This window comes from Sceloporus undulatus, chromosome 3 (genome assembly GCF_019175285.1).
Source record: "Sceloporus undulatus isolate JIND9_A2432 ecotype Alabama chromosome 3, SceUnd_v1.1, whole genome shotgun sequence".
In the NCBI taxonomy this organism is placed as follows: Eukaryota; Metazoa; Chordata; class Lepidosauria; order Squamata; family Phrynosomatidae; genus Sceloporus; species Sceloporus undulatus.
This window is the reverse complement of record NC_056524.1, coordinates 8,018,406-8,042,406: the sequence shown is the minus strand read 5'-3', so window position 1 is coordinate 8,042,406 and position 24,001 is coordinate 8,018,406. Positions and strand designations below refer to the sequence as shown.

The following is a 24,001-nucleotide window of genomic DNA, read 5'->3' as shown; positions in this document are numbered from 1 at the left end:
GTAAGTTCAACCCAAACAAAATTCTTTTTAAAAAGAAGAAGAACAATTATTATTTAAGCTAGTGGCCATAACATCCGGACTGCATTTGGTTACTTAATTTTCTGATTTACTCCCATATTGGTGACATCCTCTTACACTCCTAAATACAGTAGAGGCTACCAACTTGTCAATGTCATTCTCAAAGTCTGATCAAAAGCTGTCAATCCTCTCAAAACCTAATAACTTGACATGATTTGTCTGAGAAAGCATGAAAACCTGGTTGATCAAGCTTCCACATACAGTTTTTTTTAAATCACTGGATTAATATCATAAGCAACAAATCCCATTGTGGGAGAAAGGCAGGCTATAAATCCTGGAAATAAATAAATATCAATATCAACATCATCAACAACAACAACAACAATAATAATAATAATATTTATTTCTACCCCGCCTTTCCAACAAGATCAAGGCGGCTTACATGAACAAAATCCATACAATAAAATAAAATAAATCGCACTATCCCCTCCCTCCTTAAACCAGAATTAAATAAATAAATAAGCAGGAATCACAGTATTAAGACAATGAACAGGATTCAATTTTTTTTCATTATGACATTAGTGCAAAAAACAAACAAACCCTGCTTTAAACAAAAACAACAACAACCAACCTTTTAAAAAATGTTCTTTTTCTCCAACCTTGTCTGGAAAGAAAAGAATAAAAAAAGGATGGAAGGTGGATTAAAAAAGAAGGAGGTCAGTCACTTACTCTTTTTTCCTCCCAGGTTCACAAGATGCTTGGAGGGTGGCCAATGTCTCCCCTTCTTCTCTTTCTCCTCTCTGCTAGTGAGGGCTCCCTTGCACAAAAAATTATATATGTATAATTTATATATATATAAAATCCTCAATTGGATCTGCAATCTCTGATGCTGAGGCAGCAATGAAGAAGAGCTGCAGAGACTACAGCAGCAGCAGCCAGCACTGGACTGCAGCATCCCACCTTTCCAGGCTCTTTTTTTGGCTTTGCCTTTTAATTATATATATATATACATATACTGTAGATCCATATATGCTCCCCCTGTCTTCCATTCCAGGGCTTCTTCCCCTTTAACACCAGCTGATTGCTTGCAGACCTGCCAACCCCAGTGCCTCCTGGGAGTTGTGGTTCCATTTCCCAGCTGGATGAGGTTGTGGAAGAAAGTGGCAGCTGAGAAATACAACTCCCAAGGTGCATTGCAGGAGGAGGAGGGTTGCCTTTTTCATTGGCCCCTCTGCCTCCCAGGGCTGGGCATTGATGGTTCCCCTTCCTACAGCCTCCTGTCCTTTTTCCCCACTGGATTTTCCCCCTCCTCTCTTCTCTATCGCCTGGGCCAAGGGTTCAAGTGGACTGACAGGTGTGCAAAAGAAAAGGTAGGTGAGGCCAATGAGTGAAGACAGGTGTGCAAAAAATATGGTGGGGGGAAAAGGCTGGAAATGGAAAGTCCTCCAAGGGTTTGGGATGCTGATGAAGCAACCAGGCAGGATTCCCTTTTGGAATTATTGCCTTCCCTGCTGGGTTGCAATTTTGTTGCAAGCGCACAGAAACATATACAGTACTGCCTATACTCATGGATAAGTCTAGAAATCGTAGTCGAAAAATTGACTCCCTCCAAAAAACTGAATCGACTTATCCATGGGTCAGTGTAAGTAGTGTACTTTCACTCTTGGTTTTTAAAAAAGGAACCGTCCCCCGGTGAAAGGCAACAGGGCAATCTTTCCTGGAAGCGTTGCAACTTTCCAGCCAGCCTTTAGCGTGAGCACAAATAGCTATGACCGCTGGGATTTTGTAAATTCATTGGGATTGTTTCCCTTGGCTTCAGCCTTTAGATCCTTTGTTGCATGTCCCAAAGTTTTATAATAATAGTAATAATATTAACAATAAAATCTTTATTTATACCCCACTTTCCTGTTGCCAAACAATCAAAGTTTTACCCTCAACTTATCCATGGGCTGTATCAAAATCCATAATTGTGGCCCCAAATCCTGCCCTTGATTTATGCATGAGGTTGACCTACATTTGAGTATATACAGTAACTCATATCCCGTGTGACACTGTCGGTGTAACGTGGTAGACGTAACATGTCTTGTGCAACATTGTTGACGCTTTGTGTTGTGTTGTTTTACTTTTTTTCATAACATCCAAAACCCACAAAACAGGGTTAGCTGTGTGGGGCCAACTGAAGGCACAAAATGCATGTTGCAAGCTTTCTGAGCTTCGCCAGTTTCTTCATCAGGCAAAGGTGTTAAAAATCATACAGGAGAAAAGGAAAAAAATCAGAATGATAGAATCATAGAGTTGGAAGTGACCACATTCCAGCCCTCTGCCATGCAAGAACTCTCAATCAAATCTTCCCTGACACATGGCCATTCAGCCTCTGTTTAAAGACCCCAAAAGAAGGAGAGTCCATCACTCTCCAAGGGAGTATGTCCCACTGTCAAACAGCTCTTACTGTCAGGAAGTTCCTCCTAATGTCCTTCTACCCTGAGGCCCAGCCATCAACAACAGAACAATACACAGATTAACATAGGAATCATTCCTCCTTACCCAGGATCACACAGTGTGTGTATGTATATATACATACCCACTCTCTTCCAGGTCAGCATTCTCTGAAGATGCCAGCCACAGATGTTGCGGAACATCAGGAAGAAACTCTTCTAGAACATGGCCACATAGCCCGAAAAACCCACTAAAAACTATGGATGCCAGCTGTGAAAGTCTTCGACTTCACACTTCTCTAGGGATCTGTTGGTCCTCCAGCATGATTCTCTGATCAGTTTCTGGCAGATGTTGACCATAAAGTTGCACTGGAGGACTTGGCAATTCGTAGAGAATTGTTCTTAGGTAAAAAAAGTAATGTTTTTCCACATTCATGGGGGTCCTTCACCTCTAATCCCAGCCTTTTTTTGTTTTGTTTTTATCGCCTTTTTGAAAGCCTCAAGGGGGGAACCACAAGTGTGTGTGGGAGAGAGAGAAAGAGAAAGTACCAATGTGAATAAGGAACTACTTGCCATCTTTTTGTAACCCTCCCCCCCAAATGTGGAGCCTGAGGCAGCTGCCTCCTTCTGCTTAATGGTAGGGATGAGCTGATGCCTGTGCCCCTTTATCTGTTGTCCAACGTCACTCAGTGGGTTTCCACGCAGTGGCGTCATTAGAGTTGTCATCACCCAGTGTGATAACTCATATGGTGTCACTTCTCCATTGACCTCCTCCCATACCACACCATACAGAGTCCTTAGCAATGTATTTTGTATTAATGTTACTCATAAATCATAATTCCCATACAGCATATCATCACATCACAATCACACATCGCAGTGACAATAGTTGTGACATAAACAACTAGCAAAATTAAAACTATACCTTTAAATTACAAAATCATATGCAGAGCGTAAACATATTTACATGTACATGGGTTCGTGTGGTTAAAGTTAACATTTGTTAAGATGTGATGTTTTAAAAGAAAATTTTAAAAGAATTTCTAACAAAATAAAAATTAAAAACAAATTAAAATTGACTTAGACATTTTAAAATTAATTTTTAAGACCTTTCCTTTCTCTTCCCACTGACGCTTGTCCCAGGCACACCATATCTTCAGCAATTTTAAAGGAAACAAGTGAATGCCACAGCCCATTTCTGCCAAAAGGTAAATATTTGGGGAGCCATGGTGCCATCCTTCCTTCGGGTGTCACCTACTGTGGTCTGCACCCTCACAGCCCCCCGAGTGAAGCCCCCTTTTCTGTGGCTGAGTGGGGATTCAAACCCTAAGTGGGGATTCAAACCACTGCACCATGCTGGCAACTAAATCCTTGCTTTATTTATGAAAGGAGGGACAAAAGAACCGTGGGCCAGTGCCTGTCTTTCTACCTAACCAAATTAGTGGTTTACTGTTACTTGGGAAATTGCCACTTGGGATGGAGAAGGTTGCCCATGACCATTGAGTGACTCAGGAAGCTGGGATAGGGAAACTTGCCCAAGGCCATTTAGTGACTTACCTGCAAAGGCAGGAAATTGACATTTCCTAATCCAGCTAGTATAGCCATGTTAGTTTTATGGAGGGCCCTCAGCACATTGGTAGAATACCTTCCTTGCAAAAAGTCCCAGGTTGAATCCTCAGCCATTCAAGTTTTTCTAGAAAAACAAAACTAGGCTCAAATAACAGATGATGTAAAAGACCTCTGCCTAACTTAAGCCTTAGTGACTCCGAGTTTGGACTCCTTTTTAAAAAAAATCCGCCAGCTGGCCTAACCCTATGCTGGCTGCAGGGGTCTGGGAGTTGTAGTACAAAAAAAGGATTCCCCCCCCCCCCCGGTCTCCATATTAAATGGGCAAATAGACTGATTTAGTGTTAGAATCCATTCTAAACTCAAGCTTGTTGAAAGTCAAGGTGATTGCAAAACCTGAGCTGCATCATTCTATGATTCTGTGATTTCATGCAGAGGTCTTGTGCCTAACCTCTCCTCCGAAAGAAATTTATCCCAGGCCATGCTTATTAAAGACAGTGGTTGCAGTGATGGGCATGCTTACTTGGACATAAGTTTAAACCAATCAGTGGAGCTTTCTGCTGAGTAAACATGAATGCATCTGGGCAGTTAGGATTACTATTTACAAATGAGCATAGGCAGTACAGTAGTCCCTCCGCATTCGCTGCGGTTAGGGGTGGGCGACGGACCCCTGTGAATGTGAAAAAACAGCAAAACATTGTTCTTTTTGCCGAAGAGAACACCTCTTTAGGAATCCCCAGGTCCTCCAGTGCAACTCTATGGTCAACATCTGCCAGAAATTGATCATAAAATCATGCTGGTGGACCTGCAAATGGCTAGAGAAGTGTTTTCTCTAGGAACTTCTAGGTTCTCCAGTACAACTATGGCCAATCTCTGGCAGAGTTGCGCTGGAGGACCTAGAGATTCCTATAGAGAACATACTAATCAAAACCGCAAATAATCAAATTCACAAAAAGTCAAAGCCACAAATGTGGAGGTCCGACTGTAATTGATTTTTCAACCAATTTTTACATGTCTTGTTCCTGGATGTTGCTGTGAGCCAAAGCTGGCAAATCATCTATATACTGTATACAGACAGGGTGGGTTTTTTCCCCTTTACTGATCAGCACCAACCTAGATTACCTATGATTTTATGGCTGGTTTAGGAGATTATAGGCACACAGTGAGGGAAAACACAATAACCATTCAGCACATGTACACATTTCCATGGCTTAGGTGTGTCCTTGCTTGCATTGTGATTTACGCCTAAAGATAAACTAAATATATTTGTGAAAGGAATATTTTAAGGGTGGGATTTTGAAAGTTCTTTAGCCCTTAAAAACATATTTACTCTTAACTCCTAGAATTTCATCAAGCGTTCAAACCTGTCCCAATCAGGACTTGTAGTGGACTAACTATATATATATATATTATATATATAGCCATTCACACACACACACACACCAGGACTCAGCATTACAGACTAAAGATAGTACATACAGCTTAATCGTTAAGCTTTAATGCATAGGAGAAGAACCTTAGCCTCACCAGATATTGTTGGACTGCAACCCTCAGCATTCTTCCTCATTAACAATGTTGTTGTGACTGCTGGGAAGTGCAGCCCAATCATACCTGGAGGGCCACATGATGGATTGATCTCCTGCCTTAATATAATATAAATGACATGAGAAGAGCTTAGCTTTGTTGTTTCTTTAAATAGTCAGGTATATGAAATATGTTTATTTTCCCCCCACTCAATGTAGTGTGGTATAGTTGGTTGGAGCGCAACAATTCCAGCAATTTTGTACTTCTCCTCTGTCTAGCTGGACTTTCATTTAGCCCCATCAGCATTGAGGGGGTGATGAATGAGGGCTGGAGAAACACAGACTTTCAGTGTCAGCTTGCAGCAACATGTTCTGAGCTGAGAAAGAATGGGAATTCACTGTAGTTGTGTATGCCTATATACAACAGGCAAGTTAAACAGCAGCTGCCTCCAGAATCCCCTACTGAGCATGCAAAAACAGCAGAAAACGAAGAGCGAATAAGCCTGTCTCGCCAGCTCTCCCCAGCACATTAAAAAAAACACCCATAGAGCTCTAAGTTTGGCTGCCAAAATGGAAATCGTAAGAAAACTGGATGGTATATGACACCGAATAGACTAGCGAAAATATATAAAAATGATAAAGGAAAATGTTGGAAATGTGAACGAACGACGGGAAGTTTCTTTCACATGTGGTGGAGTTGTCCTCTGATAAAAAAATTTTGGCGATAAGTACACAAGAAAATTGAAATAATTATACAATTGGAATTCCCTCTGGTCCCGGAGCTCTGACTTTTAAACATAGTAGAAAATAAGGATTTAAGACCGAAATTGAAACCATTGTTATAATTAATCACCGCTGCCAGAATAACAATTGCCAAAGTCTGGAGAAATAAGGAAGTACCGAAAGTGGAGGATTGGTTAGGAAAGTGTCTAGAAACCATAGAAATGGTACCATAACTTTGAAAGTAAAAGATGAAACGCGAGAAGAAGATAATTTAATTTGGTTGAGAATAAGAGAATTGTTTCAAAAGGGAAAGGTTAAATAAGGTAATAAGGAGTGAAGGGAAATCATGTTAGATATGTGATACCGTTGCTGTGTAGAATGATTGTTAAAGAGTTAATTATTGTATAAACTTAGGATTTAAGCAAAATAGAATGAAAGACGATGAGATAAGGAAGTAAGGATGATGGATTTTTGAGAAATAGAGATTTTATAGCTAATAAATAAGCAGTAAGTGAAATAGAAAGTGAGGGGGTGGGGTGGGGGAGGGGAGGGTCAAGAAATATTGGAATAAGAATTTGGAAATGTTTTGGTACTGCCCTTTTTATGTTGTAAATAACTTCAATAAAGATTATTATTTTTACAAAAAAGAAAGAAAACTGGATGGGGAAAAAAGTTCATCCCTGGTTATATTTTGGAAGATGCCTTCAAGTGGTATCCGTTGTTGTTGTTGTTCTTGTTGTTAAATGCCCCAAGCCGACCTCGACTCTATGGAGTTTATCACGCAGGAAGAATTTCTCTTAATTTCGAATGAAAAGAAAGTGGGGCCAGAACCCATTCACGTGAATTTGCTAGTTCAGCGAATTTATGTGAATTCAAATTGCGTTCGAACTGACTTCCCATTGCCTGAAAATAGCTTTCCATTGCCTGAAATGGCGTGTGGTAGTCTATCACTCAATAACATTAAACCCATGATTGCGTTCAAATTGCCATTGGATTATACTTTGAATTTCCCTTGTCTGATAACGTCCATGGTGACCCTGTAAATGAGACATCTCCAAGAGTCTCTGGCTTCCTTTGCTCTGCTTAGGTCCTGTAAATTCATACCTGGAACCTCTCTAATTGAGTCTATCCATCTAGCTTGCAGCCTTCCTCTCTTTCTCTCTTCCCTCCACCTTTCCTTGTATTATTCTCTTTTCTAATGAGCCATGCCTTCTCATGATGTGGCCAAAGTACACAGCCTCAGTTTGATCCTCTTGGCTCCTGTTCATCTGTAGTAGAAGGTTCAAAATGTTTTGTTTACTTATGCAAGGCTTACCTGACCTGGTTGTTTCATTTCATATATGCATATTGTTAGAATTGTGTGTGGGGGGGGGGGTTGTTGTTGTTGTTTTGTGATGTAAATCCTTATTCTTTCCATTCAGAGATATAACTGTGTTAGTCTGTAAAATCATGTAGCATCTTTGAGACTATGATCTTGTAGCATCTAAATTCTTCCTCGTTTCTGGCATCTCTAGAGACAAGGATCCAAAATAGGATGCAGAAATAATCCAGTCTGCCTTGGCTCAATGCTAGGGAACTCTGGGAACTGTAGTTTGGTGAGACATTTAACCTTTTCTGTCAGAGCGCTCTGGTGCCACAACAAACTACAGTTCCCAGGATTCCCTAGCACTCAGCCAAGGCAGTTAAAGCGGTCTCAAACTGGATTATTTCTGCAGCGTGGATTGGACCAAGAAAGAAATTAGTCTCAAAGGTGCTACAAGAGCTCTCTACATTTTTTCCATTTTTTTTCCTTGGGTTGTAAAGATTCTGTTAAAGAAATAATGCCCAGGAACACATCTACGTCATGAACTGAAGTATACCTGTATTTCCTGGCCACTGGCAAGGCAAAATACTGAGCACCTTCCAGCTTATATGATTTGCTTCACACAGAAGATGTTTGCCAGGGCTGTTTAGCTAGATTCCTGTTCAAACCCCCAACCTAGAATCACCAATCTGGGAGGAACCCTGGACGTCATACAGTTCAATCCCTATGTACATAATATTATTTCAGATAGAACGGACACTTCCTTCACACTGTTCAGACCAACTTGCATGTGGTTCCTTGGACCAGGGGCTTGAACTCATCTTCTTCCTGCTTCAAACTGCCCAACAACCTTGTGGAGCGGGGCAATCAGTATTGACCCTTCTAACTGGCAGGTATTTTAAAGCTACAAGATTGTTCAGGTCTGTGATAAATACTATTCTTACCCGGGAGTGGGATGCCAACATACTCCAGCCTATATGTTTTGAAAAATAGTTGTATTATGGTGAATCAAACATCTGTCAAAATAATATATAGTGTTGACCAGTTAAATAAAAATGTAATAGTTAGAAGGGTGTTTTTATTTTATACATAAGGTGTCTTTTCTACCAACACAGACCATTTCTAGTCTGTCTTTTGTACAAAAAGGCCCTGGGAATGCTAGCACAAGGAAATTCTGGTTTATGTTCTACTAGAGTAAGATGCGATATGTGGCTTAGGTCCAAGCTATCTGAAGGACCATGTCTTTCCATATGTGCCTACATAAACACTAAGATCTTCAGGGGAAGCATTCCTCTCTGTCTGACCACCCTCATGGCATTTTTGGTGGGAACATGGGAGATGTTTTTCTCCTTGGCTGCTCCCTGACTTTGGAACTCTCTTCTAGGGAGGTTAGGATGATTCCTTCTTTGCAGTCTTTTCAGTGGCAGGTGAAGACATTTCTTTTTTTCGTCTCAGCAAGCTTTTGGGGACTGATGGCTTTACAACAGAAAGGCTTTTTATGGCACTGTACTGCTTTTACTGAGAACCAGAGTGGTGTAGTGGCTTGAGCATTGGACTACAACCCTGGAGACCACGGTTTGAATCCCTACTCAACCATGGAAACCCAGTGGGTGACCTTGGGCAAGACATACTTTCTTAGCTCCTGAGGAAGGCAAAGGTAAACTCCCTCTGAACGAATCTTGCCAAAAAAGCTCCATAACACCATAGAGTCACCTTAAGTCAGAAATTACTTAAAGGCACACAGCAGCAACAACAAACTGCTTTTATTAAGAGCCAACAGGGCTCAAATCCTGCTCTGCCATGGAAGCCAGCGGACAATCTTGGGCAAGTTACACTTTCCTAGCCTCAGAGGAAGGCATAAACCCCTCTGAACAAATCTTATGAACGCTGTGATTGATTCATCTTAGGGTCCCCACAGGTCAGAAATGACATGAAGGCATACAACAACAATGCTTTTGTTGTTTGTTTTAAAATAATATTTTAAATGATTTCAAATCTGTTGTTAGTTGAGGTGTTTTGATCTCACCTTTTGTACGTTTTAATCCTATGTGTTTTTATTGCAATTTTCTTTCTCATGTAAACCACCTTAAATTTGGGATATTAATATTATGATGAATGGATGGATATATGGATGGACAGAATGTTTCCTATCTCATTCCTGGGATTTCTCCCTACTCCCCCATGTGTAGAATAAACTTCCATTGAATCTAGAAGTCAAAACTGGAAAATTAGACACTTTATGTACACAATTCTACTACCACTTTCAAAAGCTAATTAATTCATAACTTAACATTTGGTACTTGTTATTTCTTCTTCCTAGATCAATTCCTGACATTGCACTCTTCTCCCACCATGTCAGAGCCGATAACGCTAAATGTTGGTGGGAAGTTGTATACAACCTCGCTCTCCACCTTGACCAGCTTCCCAGATTCTATGCTGGGTGCCATGTTCAGTGGGAAGATGCCAACCAAGAGGGACGGCCAGGGCAACTGCTTCATCGACAGAGATGGGAAAGTTTTCCGCTACATCCTCAACTTCCTGAGGACCTCTCACTTGGACCTCCCTGAGGACTTCCAAGAAATGGGCCTCCTTCGACGAGAAGCAGATTTCTACCAGGTCCAGCCACTGATTGAGGCCTTGCAGGAGAAGGAGGTAGAGCTCTCCAAAGCAGAAAAGAATGCCATGCTCAATATCACCTTGGACCAAAGGACTCAGACAGTTCATTTCACAGTGCGTGAAGCTCCCCAGATCTACAGCTTGTCGTCTTCCAACATGGAAGTGTTCAGCGCTCATATATTTAGCACCTCCAGTTTGTTTCTGAAGCTTTTAGGCTCCAAACTCTTCTACTGTTTCAATGGCAACCTCTCATCAATATCTAGTTACCTGGAGGATCCGTACCATGTGACCTTAGACTGGGTTGCAAGTGTAGAAGGCCTGCCAGAAGAAGAATACACAAGGCAGAACTTAAAGAGGTTGTGGGTACTGCCAGCTAAGAAGCAAATTAACAGTTTCCAGATGTTTGTGGAGGAAGTACTGAAAATCGCCATGAGCGATGGCTTTTGTGTTGATTCTTCTCACCCGCATTCCTCGGACTTCATGAATAATAAGATTATCCGGCTGATTCGGTACAAGTAGACCAAGCTTCTTTGTATTTCTCAATGATAGTGAGCACATGTTAAATTCGTGTCTTCAGGACATGAGTTACACATGGAGCCTACATGATAAAGATGCGCTAATCTACATTACGGACCACTAATTTGGAAGTTAGTTCTCCACTTGATTGACTAACTGGTACATGTCAAGACTGTAGGACAGGGATGGGCAATGAATTGCTATGTGGGCTAAATGGGGGAACTGTACAACACTCCTTCAGCAGGACTCACAGAGAAACGTGGTTCTGTCTCAACTGATTGTGCTTCTTCCAAGAAGCATTCTTAGAAAGTAATGGGTCCATTCTTGCCTAGCCATGTTGGCACCAGCAATGATATCAGCACTAGGGAAAAGGGGATGTCCACATCCATGGTTTTTCTTCATCCCTATTGTCTATTTGATGCTATTGTGCCTGGCAGAGAAGAAGCAATAATGAAGGCAGCTAAGGTCAAGGAGGGGAAATATCAAGAGCTGTAATGAAACTGTCTGTCTCTACTCTGGAAAAATGATTAGCAATACTGTATTTAATGTTTTACACAGACATGCAGAATTTAAGATTTTCTCCTTTTGTCTAAAGATAGAAGACGACTTCTAACCTCTCCTTTTCCCTTTGGAAAAAGATAGTTGTGCAGTCTAACCTATCAGAAGAAAAAGCTGCGGTGAAGCTAAAATTCTTGGGGATGTATGCATTTGTGCATGTGCTGAGCTTTAGGTGCAGAAAGGTTTCTGGATGAAAGAGACCTTTGAGCTGAGCAGGGCATGATAACTGTTGGAACAGATTTCCTCCTCACTTACATCATACAAGCTCTGACACATACATACAAAAATATTCAAATCCCTCAGAGCAATAGTTTTGCCTTTTATGCTCTTTTTAAAAAAATGTGATTGACCAGTTTATCAGATTTAAGAGGAATAAAGAGGCAAGCTCTAGATATTTGGAGCTACAACTTCAGAGCAAAATGGGGCAAGATCCCACAGTAGGAAGCCAGTGGTGGTTCGACATTTTTCTGGCTGGTCACCGGAAGGAGAAAGGAAAGAACATGAAACTGATTAGCAACCATGCAGAAAATGCAGCCCAAAAGCACTAGACAACAGCAAAGTATTTCCTCTGGGCCCTTCCAGAATTGACAGGTAAAAGAGGATGCTTTGCGGCTGGTACCTAGGCATCCAGGTGGAGAAGGAGGCACAGACATGGAATCTGCCAGAGCAACAAAGCACTGGGCAGCAGTCAGCATAGATGAGCATCCGACTGAGCTTTTGTCAGGAAGGGTGGGGTATAAATTGATTTAATAATACTGATTTCAGTTGGGCCAGCACAAGTTGCCAAATGCACACTCCGCATACAAAATCTAGCTCACCAGCTTCATTTATTTATTTATTTATTTATCATAGGCTGTAATTCTGTGTGCTCTCACCTACGAGTAAGAAGCATGGAACGTAGTGGGGCACAGAATCATAGAGTCGGAAGAGACTCAAGGGTCATCCAGTCCAGCCCCATTCTGCCATGCAGAGGATACTCAATTAAAGCACTTAGACCAGTGGTTCTCAACCTGTGGGTTGCAACCCCTTTGGAGGTCAAACGACCCTTTCACAGAGGTTGCCTAAGACCATTGGAAAACACATATTTCTGATGGTCTTAGGAATCATGACTAAAATAATTTTATGGTTGGGGGTCACCACAACATGAGGAACTGTATTAAAGGGTTGCGGCATTAGGAAGGTTGAGAACCACTGACTCAGACTTACACTATGTAAACATGCTTACAAAGTAGAATTGTAATGCGGACCATTTATTGCCAGTCTTTCATGTAAACCTCAAAGTGATTATTTGCTGGGTGAGTGTGTGTGAGAGAATGCCATAATAATAAATTAACCAAACTGGTTAATTTGCTTGATGAATTAACAGAAGTGAATAATGAAGGGGAAGAATGATGTAATCCTCATCATAATAAAAGCAGAAGGGGGAAGTTTATTTTTTAAAGAAATGGAATAGTGAGTTGGGGATTAAAAAGGTATACAGTTAGCAAAGAACCTAGGGCCTAGGTCACCTCTCTCTCCAGTAAACTGCAATGCTTAGTTGCATTGCAGTTTAGTTTAGTTAAAGCTACTGATCTAGCAGTATATACAGGCTGTGAATGTGAGCCTTAAGGGGTGGGTCACCTTCAGGGGGAAAAGGGTACAGGTTGAGCATCCCTAATCTGAAATGCTTGGGACCATGAGTGTGTCTACAATGCAGAAATAAAGCAGTTTGGTACCACTTTTAACTGCTATGTACTTTTGGTGGTTTGTAGTTTTGTGAGATATTTAGCCTTCCCTGCTAAAGAGCTTTGATGCCCCATTGAACTTCACATTCCTGAATTCCATAGCATTGAGCCATGGAAGTTAAAGTGGTGCCATCTTCTTTCTTTCTACAGTGTGGCAGCAGCCCAGCATCTGGAGTGTTTTGGATTTGGGATTTTTTTTTACACTTTTGGAATACCTGTTTTTGTATATGCGTACAACGCATAATGAGATGTGAGAACCAGCATGGCATGGCGTAGTGTATGAGTGTTGGAATACAAGTCTAGAAACCAGAGTTGGATTCCCAGCTCAGCCATGAAACTCACTGGGAGCCCTTGGGCTGTTACATACTCTCAGCCTCAGGGGAAGGCAAACCCCCTCTGAGCAGCTCTTACCAAGAAAACCCCATGATAGATTTTCCTTAGGGTCACCATAAGTCCAAAATGACTTGAAAGCACACATCAACAACAACAACAGCATAATGAGATATCTTGAAGATGGAGCCCAAGTCTAAACAAGAAGTTCATTTATGTTTCATACACACCTTATGCACATAGCCTGATGGTAATTTTATACACAATATTTTGTGCATAAAACAAAGTTTGTCCATGTTGAACCATCAGAAAGCAAAGGCATCACTATCTAAGCCACCCATGAAAGAAAAAGGTTATGGTTTTTGGATTGTTTGAATTTCAGGATTCTGGATACGGATGATTCAACCTGTATATGCTACACATTCTTGAATTGATATGCTGTTAGCTAATAGCATCTCTGTTTTATTTGGACTGAACTGACACCAGTCATCTGTTCAAGATATCTAAAGCTTCACCTTAGTTTGATTGTATTGTGTCCAACTCTCCATAAAATTCTCTTGCCGTTGTGACATTCCTAAACCGCCAGCAAAACCGTGAATTATTAAACCTAAAGACAAAATTTGTTTCTTGTAAACCAACTCTTTTCTTTCCACTGGAGCTGGGTTCTTTGGTTGGTAAAGTCACACTTGTGTCTACAAGTTCCACAGAATGGAAGTGCAGTTGTGTTGTTGGCAAAAGAATAATGTGAAAAACCATAGAATCTTTCATTCAGAAAAGAAGGGAGTCTTTCCTTGGCCAGTTTGATTCTTCCATATTTTCTCTTTCCTTGAATGTTGTGTCTCAAAATGTTCCAACCAGCATGTAGTTATTATACACGTTTCTTTTTTTTAACCTGGGTTATGTCTGGAACACAATTTCATCTCTTTTGTGAGGTACAATATTGCCTTTCAGTTGTGGGGTTTTCACATGTTCACATTTTCCTGTAATTAAAAGTTTTTGCCAGCCTTGCTCATGGATTTCCTTCGTGAATAATGTGGATTGCAAATGCAAATGTATTTCATTACTTTTCTCTGTGTGGAATATTGCCTCTGGAGTCTCATGCTACCTGACGGGTGGAAGATGGGCATTTGCCCTCCTTGTGTGTCAGGTGTGTGTTGACGACAACTGTTTCCTTGCTTTCTTGGAAGCTCTTTACTTTTAAGGCCAATGGTTTGTGGAGAAGCTCTAGTCCACGGACCAACACTTTGAGTAGCATTAGACCATGAATTAAAGAGTCCTGTCTTCCTTCAGTGTAAGTCAGTTCATGTTACACTTTTCATTGAATTAGACAGAGTGTTAAATTATTTCAAAATTAACTCAGGAATGTTAACTGTTAGAAACTGCAAAACGGATCTACTCCCGTAATCCTTAGGTCCTCCAGTGCAACTCTGTGGTCAACATCTGCCAGACACTGACCATAGAGTTGCACTGGAGGAGCTACAAAAGCCGAGTGGAGGGCTATCTCTAGGAACCTCTAGGTCCTTCGGTGTGACTTTTGGTTAAAGTTGACCATAGAGTTGCGCTGGAGGACCTAGATGTTCCTAGAGAGAACATATTAACAAAACCTGTGAATAATCAAAGCCACACATGTGGAGGGACAAGTGTGTAGTACTAGAGTTTTATGTTTGTGTGTGTAGTGTTAGTTTTAAATGTGTGTGTGTGTATACACATACAGTAGTTTTATATACATATATGCACGTGTATGTGTATATATATATATACATACAGTATATATTTTTCTATATATATATATAATATATATATGTGTGTGTAGTTTTATAGATATATGCATGTATGTGCATATATATAGTTTTATATATATAATATGTGTATGTGTATATATATATATATATATATATATATACACATACACAGAGAGCATTAGAAAGAGAGAGAGAGAGGAGTGTGTGTGTATATATATATATATCTGTTTACAGAGAGGGGACTCGTTCCCATGGAAACCAACGAGCCAACTATGGGTTGCTCTCCTCCACCAAACGCTTGGAAAAGCAGCCTATGAGTGAACGAGGCAGAACATTCAAAAACAGCGCATGCGCGGGACGTTTCCATCCTTTCCCCCTCTGCGCATGCGCGTTGGCTCAAAAGGCCGTTGACAAAGAAAAAAAGCGCCAGCCGGCAAAGCTAGCGTCGCTCGCCCCTTCTGTGGCGCATGCGCGCTTCTCCTCCTCCTTTCCCGGGCTTGGAGGGAGAGGAGGAGAACAAAATGGCGGCGCATGGAGGAGGAGGTGTCGGCTGGTTCGTGCCTGTGGCTTTGGGGGTCACGCTGCTCAAAGTGCTCCTCATCCCGACCTAGTAAGGAACCCGAGACCCGTTGTTCCTAACACGACAGTGGAGGGAGGCTGAGCGGGTTAATCCCCCGCTTTCATGTAGATATTGATTAGGCTGTTCCCGACCTTCGGCTCTCCATGTGTTTTGGACTACATCTCCCATAATGCCTTACTGCTGGCTAAAGTGGCTGGGGCTTCTGGGAGTTGGAGTCCAAAAATCCTGGAGGGCCAAAGGTAGGGAACCCACTGCTCTGGTCAGGCCCCACCTGGAATACGGTGCCCAGTTCTGGGCGCCACAATTCAAAGAGGATGTGGAGAAACGAGCCCTGTGTCCAAAGGAGGGCGACTGAAATGGCGGAGGGCCTGGGAACCATGACTTGGAGAAGCATGGGCAAGCATGGTCTTTCCATGGGAGCTGCATTCCCCCCCAACAATACAGTCTTATGGGCAGGTATTCTCCAATGGTCTCCCTGTGGACCAATACTGCCTCAATTAAGGCAAGAACTTACAGACGAATCGTAGAGGATGGGGAGCCTTGGAGATGTCTCACCCAAAGGGTCCTCATGGTGGGTGGCTAACAACAGATAACGTCTATAAACATACTGTAGGGATACTGTAAGGAAATGCCAATGAATATTACATCCAGCCGATTAAAAGGGGGACTCTGTATCATAAGAGCTTCTGTATCATAAGACCTAACAGCTGGAGTTGCACAATCGTTTCCAAAAGTAGTTTGGCTCTTTTGTACAGTAAGCTGTCGTTCTCTGAGCACATGCTTGGCCCCATCTCTTTAATTGTAGGTTACTACTGGCAAATCCAGTTTTCCCAAGTATCTGCGTCTAAAGGAAACATCCCTTTCCATCCACGCAAAGGAGGCATTGGCACTTTCATGTTCAGGGCGGGAAAACCCAAAAATCTCAATCCGATGTAGAAGGAGCATATTGACTTTAGGTTGGCAGCTGAGAAAACAGATAAAATCATAGAATGATAGAATCCTAGAGCTGGAAGAGACCGCAAGGGCCATCCAGTCCAACCCCATTCTGCCATGCAGGAAGTCCAAATCAACGCATCCCCAACAGATGGCCATCCAGCCTCTGTTTAAAGACCTCTAAGGAAGGAGACTCCATTGCCTCCGAGGGAGTTTGTTCCACTGGAATAATGGAATATAAAAGGAAAGGAGACCCAACTGGCAGGAAAGCAAGCAAGCACAGCCCACGCTGCAGCATTTTGTTACAGACTTATTTCCCTGTGGTTCCTGTGTTGGGGTTTGCTCTGATGCAAAACTGGTCTAATGGGCAAAGTGCCTAGATTTCCAGTACTGTATGTGAGAAGAAAATACTCTTTCAGGTGCACAGTTTTTCTACTTGCCCTCAGCAGAATATCTCTTCCACACATACCTTTTTCTGCATTTTGCACAGATTGCCTATAAATCTATATTCAGGGTGGTTTTAAAAAAGATAATGCAATTAACGAAATGAAATTCAACAGGGAGAAATGTAAGATACTGCATCTATGCAGAAAAAATGAAATGCATAGATACAAGATGGGGAACACTTGTCTTAACAAGGCTACATGTGAAAGGGGTCTAAGTTCTAGCAGAGTCAACAGAGATGGGGCAGCTAAAAAGGCCATAGGTTGCATCAATGGAAGCATGTTGTCTAGATCAGGGGAAATAATAGTGCCGCTCTATTCTGCTTTGGACAGGCCTCAGCTGGAATCCTGTGTCTAGAGAAGGGCACCACAATTCAAAAAGGATGTTGAAAAGCTGGAGAGTGTCCAGAGAAGGGTGACCCGAAAGGTTAAGTTTCTGGAAACCATGACTTATGAGGAGAGACCTAGGGAGCTGGGTTTATTTAACCTGGAGAAGAGATGGTTAAGAGGTGATATATCCCCTTTCCCTCCATCATTCCCTTCTCCTTTTGTTTTATGTCTTTTAGATTGTAAGCCTGAGGGCAGGGAACTGTCTGATTAAAAATAATATTGTAAGCCGCCCTGAGAGCCATTAGGGTGAAGGGCGGGGTATAAATACCTAAATAAATAAATAAAAATAAATAAATAAATATGATAGCCCTGTTTAAGTATTTGAAGGCATGTCATACTGAGGAGAGAGCAAGCTTGTTTTCTGCTGCTCCAGAGACTAGAACTCGGAATAATGGATGCAAGCTACAGGAAAAGAGATTCCACCTCAACATTAGGAGGAACTTCCTGGCAGTAAGGGCTGTTTAACAGGGGAACACACTCCCTCCTTGGAGGTTTTTAAACAGAGGCTGGATGGCCATCTGTCAGGGCTGCTTTGATTGTGAGTTGCTGAATGGCAAAATGGGGTTAGGCTGGATGGCCCCTTGGGGTCTCTTCCAAATCTGTGATTCTATTTCACCCAACCTCTTGGATATGGGAATATTTTCCAGCTACCGAGACAGCACTATGCTCTCAGAGATCTCACAGTGCTAAAAGTGAAGCTGAAGTCAGATCAAGAAGTGCTGTAGTACCAACTTAAAGAAAATCATGAGTTGGGTGCAGATCAGAGTGAAGGGGAGGGATGTGCACTACTGTGTGGACAGAATGGAAAATTTTGCAGCACTGCTATTCTGGCAAACACCCATTAAGGTTTAATAATGCAGGAGATGTGAGTTTCTTAAAAGCACTGCTGTTTCTGGGAAAACTGGGATGTTTCAAGTCATGCTTAGCTTTCGTCATCACTGTGTCTATTACAAGATATGATCAGGAGGCTAAGAACTCTATAAAGTGTGCAAATGTTTTTTGATGGCAGGTGCAATTAGGGTTTGAATCTCTGTTTAGGCCAGTTGCAAAATGAAAACTGGGCAGAATCTTCTCTGAAAAGTCAGCATAACCTGGCAGCGATTGCCTCCCACTTTGTGTGCAAATGTTTGTTTATTATTAGATTTTGTCCTATCTCTCCCCTCCCCCCAAATGGGACTCCGTTCCAACTTGGTATCTATAACTGCATCAGTTCCTCCTTTAGGTTTTTTACTTGTTGTGGGAGACTTTCTGAAAATTAGATGGGTGGAAGAGGAAGAGGCAACAGAATCTTCATATTAAGGGAGCGATAGTATAGTATAGTGGTTTGAGCTCTGGAGACCAGATTTCAAATCCTTCCTCAGCCATAAAAACCCACTGTATGACCTTAGGCTCAAAAGAAGTTAAAGGCAAATCGCCTCTGAACAAATCTTGACTAGATGGTTGCCTTAGAGTCATAATGTGTCAGAAATGACTTGAAGGAACACAACAACAAAGGGACCCTGTATCGTTAATACTTATGTAGCACAGAGGCATTTGGCAAGTGCAACTTGGCATGAAAAGAGAATGCAAAATTTCCTATTCTGCTTAATTTCAACAGTACAGATGCCCTGTCTCTCTAGAACTATTAATTCCAGTAGGAAATTAAATTGACTATTGCAAAGCTATAGTGTGTGGAAGCAACATACAAGCGATTATTTCTTTGCAACCTGCAGTTATAACTAGGTTAATGTGTGGGTATCACTATCAAATGAATTTATTTTGTTAGTAGCAGGGTAGATAATTCCTTTCAAGTTCTTGCTTATCCGCTGTTGCATAGAAAGGTACAGGGCAAAAAAAGCATATGGTGTGACATCCTTGTATACATCTACTAATAGATAACTTCTTGTAGTCATTCCACAGATTTTGAGGTGCATAGGAACTGGCTTGCCATAACCCACAGCTTACCTGCCTCTCAGTGGTATTATGAGGTAAGTGTGCCTGTCTCACTATATTGCACAGAAACTCCCTTGGTTCTCATAACAATATGATGCAGCATCATTTGGAAGTTGGAATGCTGATGTACCTTCTAAACACATTAAATTCCTACTTCCCCATCCAGTGGTGTTCATCTTAAGTTGTATAAGTGCTCTTCAGGGGTTAACTACAAAGGACCCAATGACCCCCAAATTTTTGCTCAAAACTATACTCTTGGACTTGCTTTAATGTTGGTCATCCATTCCCCTGTTCTCTCCTCGTCCTTTTGACCAGAAGGTACCTTCTTATCTCACTCCTGCAATTAACCTGTTAAGGGTTCTTCTCCATATTTAGCAGTGACAGCAAAGATGGAATTGTGCTTGCAGCCATCATACATAACTTTGTTTGGAATTAAATACAACTAAGTACTATGACAGCTGCCTGCTTCTCTTGATCTATATGTAATACAATAGCATTTTTGAGGTAATGGAGAGAATCTGTGAATCAGGAGCTCATTAAAAGGGGGGTGGGTCTCATTCTTTAGAGTTCTTGCTTACTATATTTTTAATTTATTTACTTTATTGTTATTGTTTTACATTGTTTTAGTCTGTTTATATTGTTTTTTTACTTCTGTGGTGCTCTCAAATTTCATGATACAGGTCAGGATAGAAATATTTTAATCAATAAATACAGCCTTTAGATGTTTGCTAATTGTTATTGGAAGCTGAAGCTGATGCAGGCAAATGAGTTGTCTTTTGTCTGTTGTTTTCGGACTTCCTAGAATAAAGTGAAGGTCTCTGTCTGGTTTAGAAAAGCCAACTAATCCAGATCGTTCCCCTTTGTACATTTTTTAAAAAAAGACAAAATCCCACCCTGGTAACAGCTCAGGGCTCTCTGTGATGAATGTTTTGTTTGTTTTTCTAATAGCAGAATGTGACATGACATAAGAATCTTCTTGTTTATTTCTGTGTATCTTGAGTTTTCACTTTTGCAAGTACAGGTAGCTATTTTCTACTCCTCATTCCTAGATGAGATACCATGACATTTCACGGGAAATATGGGGGAATCCATTTGAAAGGGTGTTGGTGTGAAGCATTTTGATTATATAAATATTTTTGTTTTATTTTAATTTTTATTCTGCAAAAATCAAATCTTGGAAGGACTGTAAGGGCTGTCCATCCTGACATACAAGAATACACAACTAGAGCACTTCTGAAAAATGCCCATCCAAGAACTCCAAAGAAGGCAGTCTCACATACACACAGAGGCAATCTGTTCCACTGTTGAACAGTTCTCACAGTCAATAATAAATTCCCAATGTTTAGGTGTAGTGTGTTTTCTTGTTGGCCTGCAGCTCCCAACAGTGCTGTCTAGTTTGTTCTCAAGTTGGTTTTGTCTTGTAGCAAAGTTATGATTGAGAGACTTCCAAGAGTGCCAGTCAGCAGCCCTGATCAGGTCTTGCAGAACGCAGGGCTATGGATTCCTTGATTGAATCAGTACACCTATCATGCAGTCTTCCTCTGTTTCTGGTGCTTTCCACTGTGCAAAGGATTTTTGTCTTTTCCAATTCATCATGTTGTCTCACAATATGTCCAAAGCATGATAGTTCCTGTTTAGTTTCTTTGGAGAGGGGAATTCAGGCTTGAGATGCTCTTTAAAAAAATAAAATAGATGGTGGCTGTCCATTTTCCATCTTAACTTAGTTATAAGGGCTAGAAAAGGAAAGATACCATTAAAGTGCAACTCCCAGAGTGCCCCAGTCAGCATGATCAGTGGCACGTACATGTCAAACATGCTCTGTCTGCACATATACTATTAGCAAATATCAAAGTGTATGCTTATCTATAGTTTGAATATATGCAGCTGCTTTTACACTACATCCATTGTATCCCATAGTCCCTTGCCTCTTAAACAGGTGGCAGCAATCCTAATATCTTAGGCTAGAGATGGAGAATGTACATTTATTGTGTATGCACATCTGATACTAGATTAAAAAACGTTTTGTTTGGGGAGGGGAATAGAGAAGACGTGAGAATGTTCTGTTTTTGATTTGCTTTGTAATAGCCTGTTCACTCAAGCAAGCCACCATTTGACATTGCAGTCACTATGGGGTGATTGTTTATTTTATTATACACTGTGGCCTCCTTATCTTCAGGATGGCAGTGGCAGCGCAAGCACACAGCCACACTATCAGCCATGCATACGTCACACCACCATTAGGGAGAATGGAACTTGCAATCCCACGTTTGGGGGCGGGGGTTGCATCTGCAGGGAATCCGGAACAGATCCCCTGTGGATACCAAGGTCCAACTGTATTTTGTTTGTATCTGGCCTCTCTCCCAGTTTGGGACACCTGTGCATGTATGCACCAGTGTATAGTTTTGCATTCTAGTCGTAATTTACTCCTACCTTCTCACAAAGATTCTTGTTCTGTTTGCTTAATTTCAGGCAACTTCTGAGTGGACTTTGGACTACCCTCCCTTCTTTGCGTGGTTTGAGTATGTGCTTTCACATGTTGCCAAGTACTTTGACAAAGAGATGCTGGTGGTCCAAAACCTCAACTATTCCAGCCACGAGACCATACTGTTCCAAAGACTTTCTGTCATCTTTACAGATGTGCTCTTCATATATGCAGTTCACGAGTATGTCAGTGCATCATTATTTGGGTACAACATCTTCTTTGCGGGAGGGGAATGGTGGAGTGAATGCCACCAGAAAGGAAAACCTCTATTGTATAGGTATAGCCCAGTTAATGAAATAGATGTGTTCTCGGACTTTACTTCTTTAACAGGAACTTTGGTACCAGAAATAGAACTAACTAACTAGGGATAGGTTCCTACACCACAAACAGAAAGAACACTTTAGCATGTTCAGCTAACTTTATTCAAAGCACCCATGAAATGAAACTATCAGGTTAGATGAGACTGTGAACAAAAGTAAACAAAAACATTTTAATTCTTCTAGGGGCCACTTTAAGCAACCTTATTAAAGTCATCCCGGAATGACCTCCAGTTTTCTTATGATTTCCATTTTGATGGCTTGCTTGAGTGAACTGTGTGTTTTCAACATACCCAGGCAGCTGGTGAGGCAGGCTAATCTGCTTTCCTCTTTTCTTTCTATTTTGTTCTTCACAGTTGCTCAGTAAGTGATTCTGGAAGCAGCTGTTTACCTTGCTTGCTATACATAAGCAGACACACCTACAGTAGGAACACCTAGTGTAGAATTCCTTTCTTTTCCAGGTGAAGTTTTATTGCATTGTTTACTGCAGACGTGTTGCTGAAACCAACACTGAAAGTATCGATTTCTGTCTCCAGCCCTCTTTCACCATCCTCCCAATGCCTACGCTGCCAAAAAAAGTCCAGCTAAACAAGATGAGAAAAGGGAGGTACTGGGATGGGTTCCTGTAAAAAGAAGCTTCTTTGTTAGACATTTTGTTAACTGAAGTGTATCTGTATTGAGTCAGAAACATTTAAAAAGCTACCATGAGTATAGAAATGCAGTGGATATCCTTTGCAAAAATGGTGTCAGGTTGTATACAGTGGGTCCTCGCCTTACGCGGCGGGATCCGTTCTGGATCCCGCCACATAAGGCCAATTCTGCCTATGCTCGAGCCCCATTGGAAACAATGGAGCTCGTGCGCAGCGGCGCAGGCGCGCAGAGCACAACAGGCGCACGTGCCCATTCAATTGAATGGGATGCGCCACCCTGCGCATGCCGGCGGCTTTGAGCGCCTATGCTCAAAGTCACCTATAAAAAGGCAGCGTATGGCGAGGCGCAACTGTATTGTTCTCAGCCACAGTCTGATTGTCACAGAATTAAGGGAGGGGGTTGCTACCAATGTCTATCACCTGCTTGCTCTCCCTCTCCCAAAGACCTAGTTTACAGTCAGCAGGCAGAAACAGGATGAATGTGTTTTCTGTTGTGGAGCAACAAGTGTGGAAACCCAGCTTTACTGGCTATTAAAAATGTTGGTTTAACTCAGCCTTTCTCAAATAGTGGGGCGGGGCCCCCCCAGGGGGGGGCACGAGGCTCCGTAAAGGGGGGCGCGAGGCTCTGTTATGCAGAGGTGTACTTATAACAATTTTATAGACAAGTGATACTATTTACAGTCGCGCGGGGGGGCGCGAAATGTTTTCTTCTTCCTGGGGGGGCATGACAGAAAATAATTGAGAAGCACTGGTTTAACTAATAAGCCCAGCTAAAATTCATGGACTCATTTCTTTTGCAGATAGATTGGATTTGTTTAAAAAATAATAATGCTTAGGGTACAAGGAGGTGCTGTGTAGGCTTGGAGTATTTGTAAACAGTATTATTATCCTTAAGGCACATGTATTGAAGAGTAAGGTTATGTCTCTTAATTTCTTCTCTACTCAGGTGCTGCAAATGTGTAAACGGGAAGCGAGGTGGGAAGGAGCCTCTGGAAAACCCTCAGTTTGTTCTTTCAGTTCTGCTTCTATGGAATTTTGGCCTTTTAATTGTGGACCGTATCCTCCCACTTCAGTTCCCAATGAAAAATCTAGTCAAGTTATCTTTGTTAGCTATGAGAAATAGGGAAACTACTTATCCAGTTCCATTGGATTGACAGGACTTGCTTATGGTTGGATTTATAACTAGCCATGTAGCTTAGGAAAGATAGCACTTCAAAATG

General features: G+C 41.6%; 3 protein-coding genes and 1 non-coding gene across 8 annotated transcripts in view; 3 read left to right on the top strand and 1 right to left on the bottom strand.

Annotated features, from left to right (window-relative positions):
* Positions 1-929, bottom strand: part of USP35 (ubiquitin specific peptidase 35) — a 40,226-nt gene extending 39,297 nt beyond the window's left edge. The window contains exon 1 of the mRNA XM_042461136.1: positions 748-929. The gene's annotated coding sequence lies outside the window, so the exon portion shown is untranslated. The remainder of the gene's footprint in view (positions 1-747) is intronic.
* A 334-nt stretch (positions 930-1,263) lies between these two features.
* On the top strand, positions 1,264-12,259 carry KCTD21 (potassium channel tetramerization domain containing 21). Of its 2 annotated transcripts, XM_042456286.1 has the most exons (3): positions 1,270-1,388; positions 8,316-8,461; positions 9,889-12,259. In XM_042456286.1, the coding sequence occupies exon 3, from the start codon at positions 9,921-9,923 to the stop codon at positions 10,701-10,703; it is 783 nt and encodes a 260-aa protein (XP_042312220.1). In that variant the 5' UTR covers positions 1,270-1,388; positions 8,316-8,461; positions 9,889-9,920; the 3' UTR covers positions 10,704-12,259. The 2 variants fall into 2 exon arrangements, with proteins under 2 accessions (XP_042312218.1, XP_042312220.1); XM_042456284.1 differs by lacking the exon at positions 8,316-8,461 and having other exon boundaries at positions 1,264-1,388.
* Positions 12,260-15,552: 3,293 nt separating this feature from the next.
* The window catches only part of ALG8 (ALG8 alpha-1,3-glucosyltransferase), a 20,726-nt gene continuing 12,277 nt past the window's right edge, over positions 15,553-24,001 (top strand). The window contains exons 1-5 of one of the 4 annotated variants that reach the window (XM_042459736.1): positions 15,598-15,664; positions 19,300-19,367; positions 21,802-21,995; positions 22,668-22,734; positions 23,728-23,837. In XM_042459736.1, coding sequence (XP_042315670.1) covers positions 19,363-19,367; positions 21,802-21,995; positions 22,668-22,734; positions 23,728-23,837 — 376 coding nt within the window. In that variant the 5' untranslated portion in view covers positions 15,598-15,664; positions 19,300-19,362. Of the gene's footprint in view, positions 15,665-19,288; positions 19,368-21,801; positions 21,996-22,667; positions 22,735-23,727; positions 23,838-24,001 lie in introns of all 4 variants that reach the window. The other 3 variants (XM_042459734.1, XM_042459732.1, XM_042459733.1) reach the window with 3 other exon arrangements.
* On the top strand, positions 20,070-20,201 carry LOC121927472. The gene has a single exon (XR_006103237.1).